Raw genomic sequence first — 21,036 nt, 5'->3', positions numbered from 1 at the left:
GCAAGCCCTGATGTATATTAGCTTTTTGTTCAGATATTTGCCTGTCCTCTCTTAAACTTACATTTGATATTCACTGGAAACATCAAGTGTTGAGCACAGCATTGCCAACACACATACACACTGAGCGTACACCACTCTGAGCCTCCCCCACATCCAGTCTCCCTATGAACCAAATGTCCAGACACTTTAAACAGCATGTCCTGACTTGGCCAGTAGACATGCAGTATAATTATCAGGGAACAGTCTGTTTCCTCCACAGAGGTCATCAACCCAATTTGCAGTTTACTAGAGAAAGTAAGACTGACCCTGGGAGAGTTGTTACAAGGTGCTTCACATCCAGAGCAAGGCTCACAAAGTGCTTAGGTGCTATTAGTCAGTAATGGTCTGAAACACTCATGTCCTGACATGTACTGTGGACAGTCTGGAAGCGGTTTATGAATGTACTGTTATAGGGAACTCGGGGTTTTTATGTACGTGCTCACTAACAACTCCTTTGACCTGCTGCAACCACAGAAACATCTTTTACCATCTTTTACCTTCGCTGTAACACAGCAGTAACCACAGAGATGCAAATGGACAGCACCTAAAGGCTACCCTGCAGTCAAACAGTAACAATGTAGACACATCCATTAACTGTTGCTTCCAACCAGCAATGAAAAATGTCTTGCTTTCTGATAAATGGAACACAAAAAATCTTCCACATTTCTAACCTTGACTAGCTCTAGCTGAGTGTTTCCTGCAGCAACTAAGTCATGTTTTTTTCACAATCAATTTGTTCAAAATCAACATAATGGACTCCTTCACTGCTGAGTGATTGAAGGTGAAACAGCTGAAGCCGCCTTCATCAGCCAATCATAATCGAGTAAGCACCACCACCATGTAATAATAATGCAGTAAGACCCACTGCGTATAATGCACAGTGTTTACCCGGGGCATCTCCCACAGCAGATTCCAATAAACCAAATTTGGCTCTCATGTCATTACGATCAAGAATCCCAATCACAGCAACAAATGCAGGCGTCATCTCATATCCCTCCACCCGAGCAGGGATCCGAGGAATGACCTTTCACGCAGCCGCTCTGATTGAATTGTCTTCTTTCCCAATCAGTTTCTGCAGCCGAGCGTTAGGCCTTATTTCTGGGACCAGGGGGAACGTTCTGGCATAGCTGTCTATCAAATATTAATGGCGGCGTTTGATGATAGGCAGACACAGAGGAGAGCAGAGGGCTGATAGGCGGGTCATGCTTATTAATACTATTGATCCTTTTGATACACCCGGGTAGGGTTTTTTTTTTTTATCTCTTAATGCATGAGAGGAGATGCTGTGGCTGTGGAGCCGTAGGAAGCGGCTTATAATCTGCATCAGTGCAAGGGTGGCAGAGAGAGGGATGTAAATAATAAGCTGTTACCACTGTGGGTTTATGAGGAACCACACTGATGCTGATTATTTGCACTGAAGCTGCTGATAGCCAACATTTTGCACAGATGCTCAGCCTCTGTAGAATTTCATGCCCCAGAATTAAACCTAATCAGTATCTCTGTGTTTTATTCCTGTCTTCACTGAAAACCAGACCCAAGAAATTCTAACAGCAGGGAAGGCTGACCCACTGCAACACTAATCTCTTCGTTACACTCCCACCACACATCGCTCACCTTTGCTGACCTCAAACCCAACCCACTGCACAGTTTTGAGATGTGTGAAGTGGTGGGAAAGGAAAGAAAGTCGGAAGCAAATGTGCCAAATGCACAGAAAGCGAGCACACTTGTGATCGTAGTTTGTGAGGAAGAAGAACAGAGTATGTTGACACACACAGAGCTTTATACATAAGCACAATATCATCTGAATATGTTGTAATTTGTCAGTGGAAAATGAGCAATGGCACAAAAAAAACAAAGCTTTTCTGGGAATGTGACTGTCTATGCATGAGGCACAGCAACGGCCTCGGGTTTCTGTGACCCTCCTAGATTAATGGGGAGGCTCCTGATCTCCCGTTCATGTGCATATCCCCAGTTGGCCATTAGAAATGCCAGATGTTGGAAAATGAAGGGGTCTCATCATGCTGCACTCCTGTCACACATCACAGTAATGGTTTCCAAGGGATGTGGACATTATGGAGGCTGTTCCAGTTTGGTAATAAAAGATGGGTTAAGGCCTTGGACGAGGTTCTGGGGCAGGATGTACTTAAGATGTTGATACTATCAGTATATAATAATAATCATTATTATGAGGACTGTCATCAAACTCCAAACTTTGACACTGAGTAGCTGTCAAATCAGTGCCGACCTGTTGCGTAAAGATGAGATTAACACATGATTTTCCCACAGGAGACTAATATGACATTTTTGGCTTCTAATTCCATGTTTCTGTAGTTTTGTATTTCTCTCTTGGATATAAAATGTACATTTCTATACAGCATGACATCAGGGTCATTGTGAATAAGTTAGGCGAAAGAGAAACAACAGTCATCTTTTGACCTTGTGCAGTCTCAACTAGTTTGACTTGTGTGAAAAGCAGATAAAAAAAAAATAGAATTGAGTTTGACTAATGGCAGAAAGTTATCATCAAAAATGTATCACATGGGGTGAGCATACTGATGTAGTGTTTTGTTTTGTTATATTTGGCTGCTTTAACATATGACTGGCTATCATTTTAAGACATATTTTGACACCTTAAGAGTAAGTAGAGGTTTTAGGAACAAAAACTCTGTTTCCATTGTGTAGAAAAGACAAGTTGCTGCTATGTTTTTACCTAGAATTGATCATGTTACTATGATTTGTATGAAGGCACCAGTTCAGCGTCGACGTGGGTTAGATACAGTTTATCATAGTGTGGCAACATTGTATTTCAGCACAGGCTGGACATTTTTTAAGGTCATACAGAGGACACATCCCTGTTATTCATGCGTTTATGTGCCTTCTGGCACATAAAAAAAAAAAAAAAAAGCTTTCATATAGTCTGGAACCTTAAAGCAGTAATCTGTAATATGAACCTTTTTTTCTTTCTTTCAAAGCTAAGTGGTCATTGCTGTGGTGTTTTTGGATTTCACTTAGTGATCAGAGATGTTACTGATGCATTTCTGTAGGTGGTGCTCTGTTTTTTTTTGTTTGTTTGTTTGTTTTTGTTTGTTTTGTTTTGTTTTTTGTTTGTTTGTTTGTTTTTTTTATATAACCTATGCCTGTACCTTTTGGGACAGCTATAAGAAATCCCAGAGCTCAACATGGATAAATAAACCTTAAATAAGAATGAAATAAAATAGTGACCAAACCCAGTTATACTGACTTTACTGATGGCTGCTTTAGTCTGGGGTTAGCATTATTACTAAACCTAACACAGATATCAGCATAAATGATTGGCTCCCTATTGGCACAGTAACAATGAGTCTGCGGTTTAGTAGTCCTTACAGTGCACCCCTGCTGCCTCCTCCAATCCAGGGACCCCCCACCTACACACACACACACACTTACACACACACACACAGACACCCCCCAGTAGAACACTGTGTTCCCTCAGTCCCTCGGTGACTGACTGACATGCATACAAAAGGAAAACTTCTTTCATCTGAGCGCTGAGTGCTTTCCCAGATTCCCTCTTGAAGCCACATGAAATTGTTATGTAGCCAGCAGAGGGCGCCACTGAAATTATGTCTGAGAAAATCAACAGCAGAGGTACTATCGGCTGTTTTAAGGTTGCATATTAATAGTGTCTTTAAGAATAGTTTGTTTGATTAATTAATTAAAAGCAAGTAATATCCTCACCAATTTTTTTTTATGTACCAGATTTATTCAAAGAAAGTATCAGAGCCATATATTAGATAAATATGCAAACAGTCACATATCAAAATCAATCATCATCACATTGTTTGAGAGCAGCTGGGAAGATTTCAAGTGTCAGATAAAGGCTGAAATATATGGTAGCAGTTCACATTGTTTGCCACTAGAGGGCAGCATGTAATAACTGAAAGCATAGCTGAAGCCTGAAGAATTACCAAACCAATGCAGCTTCAACTACACTGTAACAATAAAGTGCCACGAAAACCAAAGGTGCATTGCATGTTATGTTTTGGCTGCTGTACACTGTCACCCCCACACATATACAGCTTCCTTCAAACTTCAAGAGTCAATTATGCAGTAATAGAAACATTAAAAAGAGAGCAGAATAAAACCACATTGGAACTTCCACTGTATAAAATCAAACTGAAACTCTAACTATACTATTCATGCACTAAATTCTGCAATTCAGTGTATGAACAAGCATTAACAAGTATTTGATTTTGATGTACCAAAATAAGGCATTCATTTTATTTGTGAAAGTATATCCCTATATATTAACAAAAAAAAAAAAAAAAAAAAAAAAAAAAAACGTCCATTGGTAACTAAAAAGAGTCTCATTAATTGTTCAGAGAAGTTTGGACTATCGATCATGTGGCTATCTAACACTGATAATACTTTTAAGTAGCACATAAAAAATAACACATATGTCAGTTATCATTTAAGTAGCCACTTCTTTGAGGCACCGTGTGATAATTTGATAGTCCAGCCAGACACTGCACTATAGAAGTATAAAGGAGCTTAAGTGTGGCTGAGGAGGAAATACTGGGCGTGTGAGGATCATATGGCAGCAGCGACTTTGCTGTGGTCTGGCCAAAAAAAAAAAAAAAAAAAAAAAAAAACTAACAAAAAAAACCTGTGGTCACTCTTATGACAGAGCATATCACTCTTATCTGTAGATAGGTGAGATAGGAGGCTATTAGCTTTTGCTGTCACCTTCAAAGAGAGCACAAGAGGCCAGAGGAGGAGGAACGAAGATCAAAAGCTATCCACTTACACAGAGACTGGCCCCTCAGCTATAGCAAAGCAAACCGACAGTGATGCCACTGATTCAGTGTCCTCTCCTTGCACAACTGGGATTACAGACATTAAACGCAATCGAAAGAGTTCACAGATAAAAATACAGCAATGGCCTGAAAATGATTTCATTATTAGGAAGGAAATATTAGTGTGAATTTTGATGTTATAGTCATCTGAGTAAGTTAATAGCAGTCTTAACATCATGTTTCCTTGAAAACAAGAGAAAAAAGCTGCCTGCAGGGTGAGGTGAGTTCATGTTTCCATTACAAAGCTTTGATTTCTTGAATATCGGTGCTTGTTTTCATGAAATTTCCTGAAACACAAGTGAAATCATCTCAACAAAGAGTGATATTACCAACCATTTGGAACTGTCTCACCTCATTAGCAGACATTTATACTTTTTTTCCAAGAGCAATGGGCAATTTATTTGCAGCGTATAAACTGTAAAACAAATGAAATTTACTTTGCTTAGTAGCTGCCCAGTTGTGTCTAATATTGCAGCACAAGCAAATAAAAAGGTCAAAAGTGTCATGAATTTATTGCACACTGTTCAGATATAGACGTTATGCATATTACAGTCATTCAAAGTTGTAGACACAAAATGTACCTGAGGGAAATTCAACAGATCATAATGTGCAGCTGCTGTTTCCACCCTTGTCATATGATTTATTAAAATGTCATAAAGAAAATCTAAAAACATCACTTTTTAAAACCAGTGCTCGGACAGTTGAACGCATTTCAGCAAAGGAGCATAATAATGAAATATTACAGCGGCCTGGTAGGTGCGTGATTGACAAGCTTCACATTGGGCTGCTGGCATCTGACCCTCACACATTAATTTGAGTGTTGGTCGAGGTGAAACCGAAGCCACAGCCAAGTGGTATGTAGAAATCCTGAAGGGCAGCAGACAACACGGTGTTCCTTCCCAGAGCTGCACTGTGCTCTATTTCCAGTGTCGGTGTAGGTTAAAGCTTGTATTCCTCCTAAGCTTCACGAGACCCTGAAATAGAGTGACAAGCTGTCTCCATAAATACAGCCCTACGGGGGAACATAATTGCTTTGTGAGCCCATGTGAGCTTCAGGGGCCTTCACAGTGCCCTTCACTTCTGAGGGAGGAATCCTTTTCAATGCTATGAGCTCAGGGACAGCACCTTACCAAGATTATTGCCTTTCATTTCAGCCTGACCCTCTCATTCCAAAAGGTCACCCAACACCGAGGCGCAGAGCCCCACGGGCAGCCCACGACCATTTTGACCCCAGTGACCCACACACAAAAGAGAAGAGCTCTGTGGTGACTGTCCAGGGTGTCGTGTGGCGGCGGCGGGTGCTCCATGCATATGTGGGACAGGTCAAGGCCTGCCTTTGTTTATGGACAGTGAGTCAGGGGAGGTGGGGGTAAAGCTAACAAGGGGAGGAACAGGTGGGCTGCACTCTTTTAGATTTTCTCAAGGTTGCGGATTGTTCAAGGACACTTATGTTAAGGCTAGTGTGTCCTGTAATTCCTGATTTGTTTTGTTTTGAGTAGTCACGAGTGCATTCTTTTAACCTGGCATCATAATACACAAGATACTAAGGCAATAGGCTCTTATGGCATGATAAAATCATCACAAATATGCTTATGTCTTATCGGTCTAACAAGGACTTTGGTAAATCCTCTGCTGTGTTTGAGTCTTCTCAAGTGACAGTGCACCCTGAGGTGAGTGGAATGAGCAAGAGAGCATGACAGCATTTCAACTCCAACAGTTGTTGCCACTGTATAAGCCACAGTGTATCGCTCTGTCTGTCTCCTATTGCTCTCCCATCTGATCTCCCCATTCTCATATTGCAAAACAACTGGTAAATAAAACAAATCCAGCCTGCTCAGTCACACCCACTCTGATCTTTTCTCTTGCCCTTCATCATTTGTCTGAAGCTCTGCACCACTGGTCAGCTGGACCAGAGTGTACTGACCCATCCTTCTTGTACAGACAGTTGTTGCTGTGGAAATATCGCAGATGGGCCCCACTGACTCACCAGAGGGCAATCCAAGGTCCCGTCTGGGTGGAGGCGGCGGTTTGAGCCGACTGCGTTTACTAACGCGGATGGATCTGGGCGTTCCCATGGGCTCTGGGGGGCACAGAGCTACCTCACTGCCATCCGCCTCTGGAGCATCCTCCTGGCCTGCAGAGTACCCATTGTTCCCGTTGGTGTTGGTGTTGGAGCCTGGAGATCCTGGAGCGAGAGAGACTGGAGAGCGAGGGAGAGAGGAACGCTCTGTGCAGGACTGGTCCTGGCCTAATCCAAGCACCCCCCCTGCGCTTGACCCCTTACTGCTCCGTCTCTTCCGGTAGCTTCCTGCATGACTACCTTCTACCTCTAGACCCTGATGGGCCAGAGGAACATTCGGGTCTATCCCCTGGGTGGTACCACCGGCCGAAAGGTAATACTGTTCCTCCTCGTACATCTTATCCACCATCATTTTCCTCTTGCTTTTCTGCCTCACCGAACGCTTGATGGCACAGATGAAATCCAACACGTTCAGGAAGATAGACAGAGCTCCAACACCCAGCATGAAGTTGAGCATCACAGTCTTCTCGGTTGGCCTGGAAATGTAGCAGTCCACCTGTGTGGTGCACGGCGGATGCTGGCACAGGAACCTCCTAGGGACAAAGAAACCAAACAGATAGTAGTGGGCTGCCCCGAACCCAGCCTCCAGCAATATCCGAAACACAAGATGGAGGATATAGGCTCCTGTGAAGCACTGGGCCCACCCTCGTTCAGCCTCGAGGGTCATCTTGTTCACAGGCGTCTTCCTGAACAACTCCTGTTGGTGGATCTTATAGAGCGGGCTGGCTTTGATGTGATCTGAGGTGTCTGGATCGACATTGAGGCTATTTGAGACCTTATGAACTACGTAGATGACAAAGATAATGTAGGGGAGAGATACGGTGACGAGTTGTACCAGCCAGAAGCGGAACAGAGAGACAGGAGCAAATAGGTCATAGCACACATTGGCACAGCCCGGCTGAATGGTGTTACACACAAATCGCTCTTGCTCGTCCTGGTAGAGGGGATAGCCAGCAAACAAGAGCATCAGGATGCGGAGGAAGATCATCACAATTAGCCACACCTTCCCTGAAAAATAGAGCACAGGGTATTGAATAAACAATGACATCCTTTTGTCATTTTCTGATGTTGATGCACCCTTGTAATTTTCATGTTCTTAACGTTAGTGATAATCTGTAAGAGCCATCTTTCTTTCTTTTTGGCAGCGTCATTGATGTTCTTTGCTGTGGTGTTTTTTGCACAGAGATCTCTTAATCAAACAGTGTCTCCAGTACTGTGACACCCTTATTCCAAACAAACTAATGTAGCTATTTCCTAAAATGTAAAATGTATTACTTTCAGACAAATTCCCCAGGATAGTCCTATCAGAAAATATCAGTTTAGGAAAGCAAATGTAAAAGCTCTCATGAATTGGCTATTGGTTCAATCAGTCTTGGGTTATATTAATTGATTACAGCAGCTAAACAGATATTTCTTGAAACTGAAATGGATTAGATTGTTACTCTAGATCAAAACTTTTTGGTTTTGGATTACATTGCATGAGCAATCAAAAGTTTGACAGAGACATGGGAGCGCTGTTTTGTAAAGCTTTTTTGACAGGTAAATAAGTTGAAATAACTATAGAGACCTTGAGGCTCTGGCAATCCCTGACACCTAACGCATTGCACTCCACTACTTTATAAACACCTGTCAGGTGCAACAGAAATGACATAACACCATTTAATTGTTATTGTAATGACAGTAATGCTATCTGACATGCACTGACACAGAATTAAAGATCACATTTGATTTAAATAATACTGTACTGGAACTACAATTGAATAATTGCGCTTATTCTTAAGATATTTTCCATTTAGTCAGAATCCAGTTCATCTCTGTTGCAAGGGGAGTCTTACCCATTAAAGTGATGCTGTGATTGACGGAGATGAAGATGACCTCCGAGGCACTTGGTCTCCCCATGTCTGCTATGCTTAAGGCCCTCCTAAATCCCCCCTGGTTCTCCAGTTCCAGGCCCCAGGCTAAACCCTTGAACCAGCACCTCACTCACCATCCAGGCCCCTCTCCTCTTTCCTCCTCCACCTTTCCTGCCAAGGGACACAGTGGCCTCTGGCAACAGAATAACCTCCAGGTGGACAGGCAGAAAGTTTCCAACAGCAGCCTGAAACTCCCATCCACCCCTAGGAGGAGCATCTGCAAGGTCCTGGTGGGTAAAAATCTGCTGTAATCCAGCCCAGTCTCCAAAAGTACAAAGAGAGAGGGTGAATAAAACTGTGTGAATCCTCCGTCTTCCCTTGTCGTCTGTCCCCTGCAGACAACTGCTCTGTTCTCAGACAACAGAAGACGGGAGAGAGCCCCATTGTGGGTCTATTCTTAACGCACTTCCAAAGGCACGTCGCCGTCCTGGCATTGCAGAGATATTTTGGTGCTGGTGGTTGTCCTTCCAGGAGAATAACAAGCCTCCTGGATTACTCATTCTAGATTGCTGTATTAAGTTCTCCAGCACAATGGCAAGCATGTCCAAGCCCTGATAAAAAATAATAAAGTTTACTGTGATAAATCATCATGGCATGAATATAGACTGCAGATTTCCTCTTGTGATTAGCAGGTTAGGATTTGTGCTTTTTCCCACGCATGACAATGACTTATCCTTGATGAGGACTTAGAGCAACTTGACCAGGACATGAAATTAAAGTGGAACTTGTGATACATTTGCATTTATCACATTTGCGATGGTCAAGATTCCACAAACTTCAATATAATAGACTAACATTCACATGTATTACCATTCAAAGTTCAGATCAGAGGGAACTAATTCTAATTTATATCAAGTATTATCATTCATGAGAGTGACTCAAGTGGCATTCAAATAAAATTGGATGGAATGAAATGTATGCACTTTGTGCTCGCAATGGAAATGCATTTCACTGTTGGTATTATTAGCATCTAAGAGTCAAATTTACATAAACTGACTGAGTTGTTACATAGATCCAACAACAGCCTGTGTCCTTATAGGAGTGCCTGGACATTGACTATACCTTCTAGTAGTTTATATCAAACGGAGTCCATATGTCCTTACTTTTGGTCATTTAATTTGATAAGGATTTCAAAAGTGTCCTCTATTCAAAGGTGTTACCTGTTGTGTGCTGAAGAATAGAAATCTGACAGTGCCTCTGCCATAATGGTACTTTTCACTGGCTGCTGTGCAAATAGCTCACCTATTCAGAAATCACCCCTGACTCACTTTGTTTTCTGTCTCTGGTCATTCTGTCGTGTGCTGCCGCTCTGCTCTCTTTTCTTATCAAGCCTAAGGTGGCAAATCATAATACATTTTGGAACCGAATGTACGCTCCATGCAGGACAATGTAACACAGAGCACTTTCTCTTTCTTGCCCTCTGTATTGCTACATGTTCTCATTTAAAATCATATACCTTTAGATGCATTTTGAAAAGTTCAGTGGTACCTGGATCAACTCTGAGTATAAAGTATGGCTTACATCATGCAAAATCTATAAGAAAATATCTGTTCTAATAAAATGAGATGGATGCAAATAAAAACAACTTGAGGCAATTTTTAAATTTTCAGTGTGTGTGGCTTTGTATGTCTTTTTAAAATTTCTTCTACAACAACATTCAATTCTCTGAAGAGCCATTTGAGCCAAAACCCCAAGTAATTTTATATCCAACCACATCATTTGATAGGCGACTTGTCTCACTTTCAAAAGAACATTTGTTTTTGACCTCAAACATATATAATCTCAAGCATTATCATAGAGTTTCTAACGGACACAGCTCTAGTTAAAAGGACAATTTGGGTTGTGTTTGAACTGATGTTTGAGAAATTCCAACAGTGTCACTATTCCTATTCATATCATATCATTGACTGACAGCAAGAATCGAAATGTTGAAATGTTATGCATTGTCTTCAGAATTATAGTGCAATTTATATTTCACTGACTAAACAATCATCGATTATAAATTTCCTATAAGTCAATTTAAAACAAAAACTGAAGCATAGTTGAACAGTTTGACAGTTAAAATGATGATATATTTGTTCGCTCAGGAAAAAAGGAAACAAGGGGTAAGTTGATCATCTTAAACATAGTTTTGCAACAGTGGAATGCTCTGGTGGGATGCATAATAACACTTTACAGAAATCTTGCTGAATATGGGGACTATCCAAAGAAAGTGTTGTGGAATTGCTATTATTGCAAAGCAAATAAATGGTGAGATGAATTAAAAAACAACTAAATACAAAAATAACGTATCACTATCACTGATATTACTGCTATTGCATCAATATCATAAACTTAAAACCACACTGAACCAACCAGAGGAAGCTCCACAAAGGCTCGTGAGGTCTTAAACCTTGGAAACCTGAACAAAGTGGCTTGATTTCTTTCAAAAACATGCAATGAGCAACTAAACAATAACCTGAAAAAAGTAGCTACAATGAAATGATGTTGAGAACTGAAAAAATAAAATTAGAAAATTATTAAAAACTAGGGAAGAAATGTCCAGAAAACTATATATTTATTATAATTATATATTTAAAATGATGTTATAGGAAACCTCTGGGTCATTCCCTGAACACTCTGCTGGCAGGGCCTTCAGCACTCGGTGTAAATGTGTAAAAGACTAACTTTGCATCCTGACAAACTATAGCTGAGCACTGCTGCTTCTGAACACGACTGACATGTGGGCTCTCCCCATAACCACAGGTTGTGTTTGACTAAGCTGAGTAAGCTTCTAGCTCCCTGCACTTTCCCAGTTCATCCGCTGTTCATGCAAAGCTTTAAAAAAACACTTTGGCACACGCTCTAACATTTCCCTGGTACCAGCTTCCTCTATTCTAATTGTGTTGCTTTGTTCTGTGCAGGTCTGCCTTTGCCAGCACTAAAGCCTCCATGACCTTTTAGCACTTGCCCTCCTATATCCCTGTTCCCTAGTGTTTGCTCAAACACTTGTTTAGCAGCCATTTCTGCCCAGTTACTAGAGCTTGCTTAGATGCAACACCTTCGTTAAAAGACTATGCATCCCTAAATGATGCAGAGCAGAAAAAAAAACAAAAAAAAAACAAGAAACATCAGCCATCATGTTTTGTCAATTTCCTTCACCAAGGTAACATAACTATAAAGCCATGCAGCTTAAATGCTTGTGTAAGGCAAGACTTGCTGATGACTTCTCCCTGCCAGATCACTGAAGGCTATGCTGGGAAAAAAGGGAAAAACAGAAGAATCCCACAGGAAATGCTGGGAAATGTGTTTTGTAGTTTTGGGCTTATTAGTGTAACATTAACCAGTGGGTGTGCGGGTACATTTGTGTTTACTTGACTCAGCTGGTGGAAGCCAAGTTCCTGCCTCATTAGCGACAAAATATAAGAAAATGAAAGATGATGAAAAAGTATTCAAATCTGAAATGACTGTTCTATGTCATGCCATGTAACCAAGACCCAATGGCCCACTAGAGAGCAAATAAGGTAAATCGGAGAAGGTTATGTAAGTTCATTGATGACTGGAGCATGCAAATCCATACAAAATGACAAGAGTAGAGCTCTTTCTATCTTGTGCTGGGAGTATCATAGGCCTGGGAAATGTATGGAGATTCCCATATCTTTGCTACAAAAATTGGCGGAGGTGATCTCTCTGGCAAAGATAAGTTGATCCTCTATTATGCATTGGTTTAACTTGAAGGGAATCAAATTTCTTCAGCACAGTGACGCGAAAAAGTCAAGACTTAAGTATTTTAATTTCATAGAGGGGTGATACAATGACCAAAGGAAGTGGTCAAAGACAGACAAATGCTGGAAGTCACTTCATGAACTTCTGAGCCACTTTCCTCACTGAACTGTTGGATGGTGTTGCTCAGTATCTTTACTTTTACATACTTAAGGTCTCAAACTGGATCACTGCAAAAGACATACTCATTTAACAAAGAGATGTCACATAAACTGACCATATCTGCAGCAGGAGCATGAATGAACAAAACAACTTGTTTGGGATGCCTGGAGGGGATAACTGTTTAGTGCAAAATGTAACTTTTTAATACATGTAGGCGCCTTCCTGATTCCATGTTGTGTTTGTAAAGGCTTGTGGGATACCTCTATACCTGCTGGAGACTATGATTGGTCAGTTTACTCAGCAGGGTGTCGTTACCTGCTGGAGGGAAATCTGCCACTTGGCCCAGGCAGGTGTGCTGATGATGAATGTGTGCTATAAGTTTGACTTGACCCGCTGAGTTCAAGTTAAACTAATACAGAGGGTGACCTTTCTCACAGAGGTACCAAAGCTACATAATGCATTCATAGTTGACACAAATCTAGATGCTGCACACAGCTAATAAGGTTGATTTGATGTTTTTCAGCTCATGGTTTGCTATGCCTGCAGTGGAAAGGTTTTCTCTTTAGGCTCCGGTCATAGGTGGATATTTACGTTTTACAGTGCATAGACCATTACCTCCAAATTGAAATACATCATGTTTTATTAGCAAAACCAAGCCACATCCCTCCCACTTACCAGTAATGCCATCCTTTTGTGCTCTTTTTTCTCCTTCTTCTTTGTTGGGATGCATCTCTGTTTGCACATGAATAGCAGCACATTGATTTTATAGTGAAATCAAGCAAATGACTGGACAACAACCATGTGTTGTTTTTTGTTGTTGTTTTTTCAAGCTGTGCTGGTGTTTTCTCTCTCCATTACTGTCACCGGTAAGTCAGAGAACATTTTGGACACAAATGGTACAAGTATATATACAAGCAGTTTATATCCAAACAAAGAATTCCCTCCACATTTTTCAGGGTAGCTTTATCTTCTGGTAGATTAAATGCCTCTCTGGTGTAAATGTTGATGCATTTAGCCAGACTGGGCTTAAGATCTGGGCTATTCTCAGGTGAGACATCTACTTTTACCCAGGTTCAGATCAAAGGTTTCCTTCTATTAACATTTTTGTTTATGTTGTTTTGTTATGTCATGTTATTTGAGGTGGCATGGATAAACATTTCTGCGATTAACACCACATTCTATCATAAAAATGCCCAAAAATAGGTTTCATATCATTGTCATCTCAAGAGGGTGAAACCCTCTTTAAGCAGGATAACTCACAAAATTTGCTTAGACGATTGGTCATGGGCCGAAATAGAAGTGATAAACTTTTCAAGCACAATCAAGGCAGTCGTTTGCATGAATGTGCTCACACAATTCCATAAACTTCTTTCCAACAGACTTTGAAATATGAAATCTGACATTCTGGTCAAAGGGCTAAAGGGCTAAAAGGCTGAAAGTCATGGATAATCAAATTTGACAGAATTCATCCTCTTGGTTTCAGTGAATGTGTTCACAAAATTTCATAATAATTGATGTTGAAATATTGTGCACAAGCCAAATGTTTGCCTGATAGTGGAGCTGGAGGGAAAGGACATGAAGTCACCCAAAAGTGACAGGGCTCATCCTCTGGGAAGCATGAATGAATGTGCCCTCCACATTTCATGGTTATCTGCCCAGTAGACTGTGAGATATGTTGCCTTGGAGGAAACTGTTGAACAGACAGACATGGGGAGGGGCCTGCCAGTGGTGGGGAAAAAAATCAGCAAAGACGCAATTATGTAAAGACATAATTGTAATATGTCCAAAACAAAACAAAACAAAACAGGATATTTCTCATTTGAGTTCTGCTTGCTAAATATAGGTATAAGTTATGTCATTTCGAGGATTATTTACATTGTTACTAAGTAACATTTAAAAATAGCACACAATGGTAAACAAAATGCAACTGATGACATTTCTAGTGTCAATAGCCCCTTTCCTTACTCGTGGTGCCAGCTGGTTGGTATGGTGGAATACAATCTTTTCAGATTCATGGTCCTATTACTGGTCACTATTTTCTCTCTTGCAGCTCCTTTCCATCCTTTGCTGCCCTTTTTATGATCCAACTCATCAACAGAGGACCACAGAAAACTTTTTTTCTTTTTTTTTTTTTTTGTTTTTGTAGTACCGCTGTGAGACACCTTGTATGGTAGAATTTCAAGAGACCAGCAACATTTCAGACACTTGGATACATTAATTAAGTCGATTAAACAAGGATCTAATTTGTGGACATTAGGCAGATATGTAGAATACAGCTAGGGAGAGTGGTTTAACCCTGCACAGGCACCCAAATCTCAACCCAGACACTCCCCTAGCAAGCAGTGGTACTGAGTTCCTCATGCTATCCATAAGCCTCCTCTCATCAGAACTCACTGTATGTACCATGGACTCTTGTTGCTGTCTCTATTAGTGACCTTCATGTGAAAGGCAGCAATGTGATGATCCTAAAACATATGGCACTAGGTCCGACAATTTGAAGGGATGAGGACGAAGGACAGTCCATCAACCACAAAGTGCTCGTCACCCTCTTTCTCAGTGTCAATATAGAGTTTGGATCATAATTTATTGCGCTCAATTCTGACGATAACCTGGTGTATTCTTGTCATGGCATGCTGGTCAATGTCCTTTACTTTGTTTTTATCTGGGTCTATATCTATGTGCAAAACTGAGAGTATACAGCTCATCATGGATCATGGATGATTCAGCTGTCTGGCCATTGGTGTATATGGATAAGAATACAATCTTGCAAAAACTCCATGTATTCCTTTAAATCCGGTGATCCCAGCAGTGCAGACTAAGACATTGGCTCATTAATACTGTCCACATATTATTATAAAACCAATATTTAAGGTTTATGTGTCTGAATACCCATGGTAGAAAGTCAGAGAGAGAGATAATTTAAATGGTACATGTTTTGTATTTGTGTATTTATGCTTGTGTTGACTCTTGCACATTGCAGAGAATCGAATTGTACTGCAATTATGAGAGCAGAAATTGAAATGCAAATCTGGGCAAACAGGGGATTAAATGTGTCCCTTAGTGACAATATGTCAGCGTGTGATGTTTGTGTTACCGCTTGCTCTAAGCTATTTAATTTCTTTTTTCTTTTTCAGAAGAAAGTCAGCTAAACCATATCAGGTCTACAATACACACACACACACACACACACACACACACACAAACAGACTCTATAGAGCTCAATGGCTGAGATTTTTCTTGTGTTAGGCAGAAGGTAAATTATATTACAGAGAAAGATATGGAGTCCATTACATTCACCGAGGGGATAGAAGGTTCTGGATTCACTCCAATATGGTGAACCTGAACACATAACTAAACAGTTAGGATGACGTTTTTCTGTGCACAGATGAGAAACACATACACTTGGTTTATTGCAAGGTTTAAAAGTTTAATTCTTGCACAAGTTTTTCTAAACATTGCTTCAGAAGAGAAGAAGTGGGAGTTGTTTAAATCATAGATAAAAACATAGAGAGAGAGCAGAGAGAGATCTGAGTTTGGCAAACTGAGAACAGGAACAAATGACTGACTTAGTGAAAAGGAAATAAGACACTGACAACGACAATAACAATAACGAGAATACAGTACAAATTTTTGAAAATATCAATTAATGAAAAAAAAGAAAAAGAGGTCACAGCTACAGCAGTTGTCTGACGTTAGCACAGGAAACCGTCAAGATTGAAGCTGAATTTGTAAAATCCAAATATTGTCATCGAAGAGAGAGGAAGAGAAATTGGAGAGACAAGTAAAAACTAAAAACTCTATGCAGAGGTAGAGTTCAGTGCACAAGGCTATGACACACACCCAGTAACCAGCCGACAAGATACCACAGGCCCATGGTCTTTGCTAACCTTAAATCCCTCTGAGATTTTCCATAGGTTTCACCTCAGGATTTACTTCAGTTTGCCACAGGTTTTACCACAGGGCATGCATGCTTACTTCTGGGTTTAGAAACACCAGACTGGACTGTATGCACACACACATACAATAAATAGGATATACAATCTTTGAATACCTCTGATGGCTGAACTCACAATAGCAACTCCCGTAACATTACGTTCCTAAAGACACATGTAGCATTTTTTTTTCCATTCACTCAAAGCACCACAAAACAGTTCTATCCCCAAGTCCCGAGAGTTTTTCAAATATTTCATGTGCAAAGGGCTGGGTGATCAGAGCAACACATGAAACAAGATCGTCCTTCATTACTTGATTACTTTGGTACTGTTTTGTCCCTTCTTACATATTGACACTGTTGGTCAAGGTTGGTGATGACACTAATTTGACTGATTTTCTATTAACTTCTCCAACGACATAACTTAAATCACATATATGCAAATCATCACTGAAATGTTAAACGTAAGAGGGAGTGTGAATGTCACAACTACACTGTAGTGACAAAGCACATGTGGACATGTTGGGAGTTTGGACTTTTTATCTGAACTTTATATAGTGAAGAAAACACATTGGACAAATGGCAGTCGTCTTCTAAAGTGATTTTGTGTCATTTTCAGACATTTCCAGCTAATGTCATGCTAACTGAAGCATACAGTGAACTGCATATCCAGTGATGTAGTGGCAAATGAAAAGGTGTATTAGCTGTGGCATCCAATTGCAAACAGCCACTAATATAAAGAAAACCAGTAAGATTTTAGGTGTTAATTTACGCTTTCTCCCCTGAAGAACAATTCCAGCATGATTGAAGTTTTTGCTAACTTCCTGCACACTATTTTCTGCGCAATCAATTTGAACCCACAACTGGGTAAAATCAAGCATCATTTTCTGTCAAATTTTACAGGCTATTGCAGACAAAGTTTATTTTGCAAAGGCCACCAATGAAAAAAAAATTGCAGTTAATCAAATTGAGGGAACAAGTTGTATCTCGTGGCCACAAATTAGTCAACTGTGGCTTTGAAATATTTTTTTTTTGCTTCTAATTGCACTTCTCAGGCCCAGTAGAAATGTTACTGGACCTTTCCTAACTTAAAAGTGAATGGCCTGATATAAGCATTCTGATGCATCTTTTCAAAATACAACTCTCAGCTGATTGATGGATTACCTTTATGGATTTAATTATACATGTGCATTATTATTTTCTGTGCCATGTGAACTGAACTGAAAGCTCATGCAAAACTGATGTAAAATCAATTTAAGGCAGCAGTTCATGATCACTGTTGAGAGGGGGGTCTTGTGACTGAGCAAGGAGTAACAATAACAAAACTGTTGCGTTTTGCTGTTTGCTATAAAGGCTCTCTCGCATCCACTCTTCCCATCTAAGTTAAGGTGCAATGACAGAGAGCCATTTTTGGCTTCATAACAGCATCACAGAACAGATAGCAACACCATTTTTCACTGTTGTAGCCAAATTATACAGCAATAAATGTTTTATTTTCGAGGGGAATACATTATTAGTTGATGCTAAAGAAGTAACCGCCCCGTGTTAGCCAAAAGAAACTGGCATACACAAGCTGTGGGAGCAGTTTCCAAGTCTCCTCAGCTCACGCCTCACCCCTCCCCTTGGCTACTGTTCCTCCATGTAGGCCTACGCAAAACAAAGTAGAGACAACTGGAGCAATCATTCTGCAATCAATGCAAAACAGGCCTTTAATCATGATGCATGAAAAAATTATTATAGGAAATGTCAAATATAAAAAATGGTCAAAAACTCAAACACTGGAATTGTTCTTTAATAGAATCTACTCTCACAAAAATGACCTCAGTCTAACACCACTTACTGTGATGTATACCATGAATTTACACCTGCCAAAAAATGTGGGGAAAATCAATGAGTTGGGTTATTTGTACTCCATTACATCCCTGTTTATGTATTACTTGAGTTTGAGAATTTTTTAAAAATAACAAGAGAACTGATGTTTTTTGTTTTTTTTTCTTTAGAAAAAAGAAATTGACAGTGTCACTTTTATCCAGTAAATGTCTGAAACAAGTGTCATAATTTCAAGCAAAAAACATATAAAAGCTGCAATGTCATTAGACAGCGGGGTGAATTAGTTTTTCAAAAAGACAGTTTTTAAAATAAGCTTGAGTTGTCAACATAACATATTTAACACTTACTTGCTAAAAACGTGGCATTTTTGCAGTGCAAAAACAATGTAACACGAAAATGTTGAAAAATTAATTCTTTAAGTGGTGTTTCCCATCTAAATCAGATTTTAATACTTCACCATTCTCTTTACTTGATTTGTCATACGAACAAGGAATCAAACATACTTACCTTCCCCATCACCTACAGTAAATACTGATCCAATATAAATATTCTAACATAATTCTCATTGTTTTTTTTTTACAGACTCTGCACACTGGTGCTGTATTTACACTGTACAGAGACAATTTTGAAAAATCTATACAATCTATCTTTTTGTAAGCAGTTTTTGATTCATCACATAATGCTTTTCATTCATTTAGGTCCTCTCCAGAACAAGAAAAGAACAACCCTGAAAAATCATGCTTAGTGGCTTAATTTTCTGAATTTCATTATTTCATTTGTGCTATTTCTTTGTAAGCTGGAAGAACTATAAAAATGTTAAAGAAAGAAAGAAAGAAAAAAAAAAAACTTCATAATTTGTTCTATTCCTCCGGTAAAAAAGGGAAAAAAGTTAATTGTGTTACTAGCTTATTACAGGCACCACAGGTCAGGACGATGGCAGTGGATAAAATACAACATAACCTCTACAGTATGTCTCACTTCTGACTGCACATAGTGGATTCTAGTCATTGAACCATTATTTCCTCCTACATACAACAATCCCTTTTCATGCTTCATTATATTTGATCAGAACAGTAAAACCATGCAGGAATATTGCTTTAAGTGAAGTAATGTGTCTGACTGGCGGCCGGATCACTGGCCTGATCATTACAGAAACTGCTTTGTAGCTGGAAGGTCACAGGTTCAACTCCCAGGTCCTGTCACGGTGACTTTGAGCAAGACACTGTGCCTTCATCTGCTCAGACACTGTATATCAGTTTGGGAGATGTCTTAATACTTCAAATGTAGCCAAGACCTAAGGATATTAAATGTGATATTTTGTCAATGAGGGGGTGATGATATGTGGTCTTTTTGATGTGTGTCAATTTAATCAATGCCAACATAAGATGTGCACTGAAGTAAGTGAGGAATGTATACTGTATGCCTTCACAAAACTTTCCGTCTGATCTGCTGTCCTTTTTCCAAGGTGTTTGGGAGGCTCACATGGATGGGAATGCACATGAATAGATAGATTTAAACAAAATGCAGAAATACAAAAGCTAATAAATTGAGTACACCTGAAACTTAAGACTTGCCTTACCTGTTACCTGTATCCAAAAAATGAAACAAAACAAAACAACAACAAAAAAACAAACAAAAAACAAAAAACAAAACAAACAAACAAACAAAAAAAATCCTGGGCTTCAGTTAAGGTATTAACTGAGCTGGAGGATCAAAATGAAAGGAATGTACAAAGCCTACCCAACCACTGATCAGAAGAATGTTTCTCAATCAAATGTATGAGACGGTCAGGCCTTACAGGGCCTTTTGGAATGCAGTTGTTGTCATTGGTTGTATTTCACGTTAAGCAATATCCTCTTTTTTCAAATAGTCACACACTCTCCTCTTGCCAGTGTTATTTCCATCAGTTTGACGTCTTCTCTCCTGCCTTCAACTTTCACTTGCCCACTTCAGTTTGATTCAGTCCAGTTCTGTTCAGCTTAGTTTGGTTCAGTGCAGGCAACCAGTGGGACTTCTTGTATGTACAGCAATCAGAGGGGGTGCAATAACACTCGTAAAAGTGCCAGATTGTGTGTGTGTGTGTGTGTGTGTGTTTGTGTATATGTGTGTGTTTGTGTGTGTATGTGTGTTTATGTGTGTGTGTGTATGTGTGTAATCCTGTTTCGTTAGGGCAGACAGACGCACTGATCCACAGGGTTGCTGCCCCCATGGTTTGACCCCTTACCAGGCAGAAATATGTCTGACAGGACTATCCATTTCTTTCGTTCGCCCCGCCAGTGGCCTATGTTAGGAAATGATGGCCGGAGCCCACCGCACCACTGCTAGATTATCCGCACTCACTGACCGCTTCTTGGCTGCTTTCCTCAAGTCCTTGTATTTGTCATCACACAACCTTGAGATTGCCTGAAAGGGCAGAGCACAATAAAAAATGAGATGGGTATCATGAGACCTACTATTCCTATGATTTGTATTAGTTGCAGTGATTGTTTGAAATAGGATTGTAACCAAAGACAGCATTCTGAATGTTTGTCTAAGTATGTACAA

The 21,036-nt window shown here is 40.0% G+C and overlaps 2 protein-coding genes across 5 annotated transcripts in view; both read right to left on the bottom strand.

Moving 5' to 3' along the window:
* Nucleotides 1-6,712: 6,712 nt before the first annotated feature.
* Nucleotides 6,713-8,853, bottom strand: gjd4 (gap junction protein delta 4). Its single transcript, XM_030079810.1, has 2 exons — nucleotides 8,790-8,853; nucleotides 6,713-7,962 (listed from the first exon to the last, which is right to left on the bottom strand). The coding sequence occupies exons 1-2, from the start codon at nucleotides 8,851-8,853 to the stop codon at nucleotides 6,713-6,715; spliced, it is 1,314 nt and encodes a 437-aa protein (XP_029935670.1).
* A 7,284-nt stretch (nucleotides 8,854-16,137) lies between these two features.
* The window catches only part of ccny (cyclin Y), a 56,804-nt gene continuing 51,905 nt past the window's right edge, over nucleotides 16,138-21,036 (bottom strand). For all 4 annotated transcript variants that reach the window (XM_030079281.1, XM_030079283.1, XM_030079282.1 and 1 more), the window contains one exon: nucleotides 16,138-20,895. In XM_030079281.1, the coding sequence (XP_029935141.1) occupies nucleotides 20,779-20,895 (117 nt within the window). In that variant the 3' untranslated portion in view covers nucleotides 16,138-20,778. The remainder of the gene's footprint in view (nucleotides 20,896-21,036) is intronic.

Source organism: Myripristis murdjan, chromosome 20, assembly GCF_902150065.1.
Source record: "Myripristis murdjan chromosome 20, fMyrMur1.1, whole genome shotgun sequence".
Taxonomy (NCBI): domain Eukaryota; kingdom Metazoa; phylum Chordata; class Actinopteri; order Holocentriformes; family Holocentridae; genus Myripristis; species Myripristis murdjan.
This window is presented reverse-complemented; position numbering and strand designations above follow the sequence as displayed.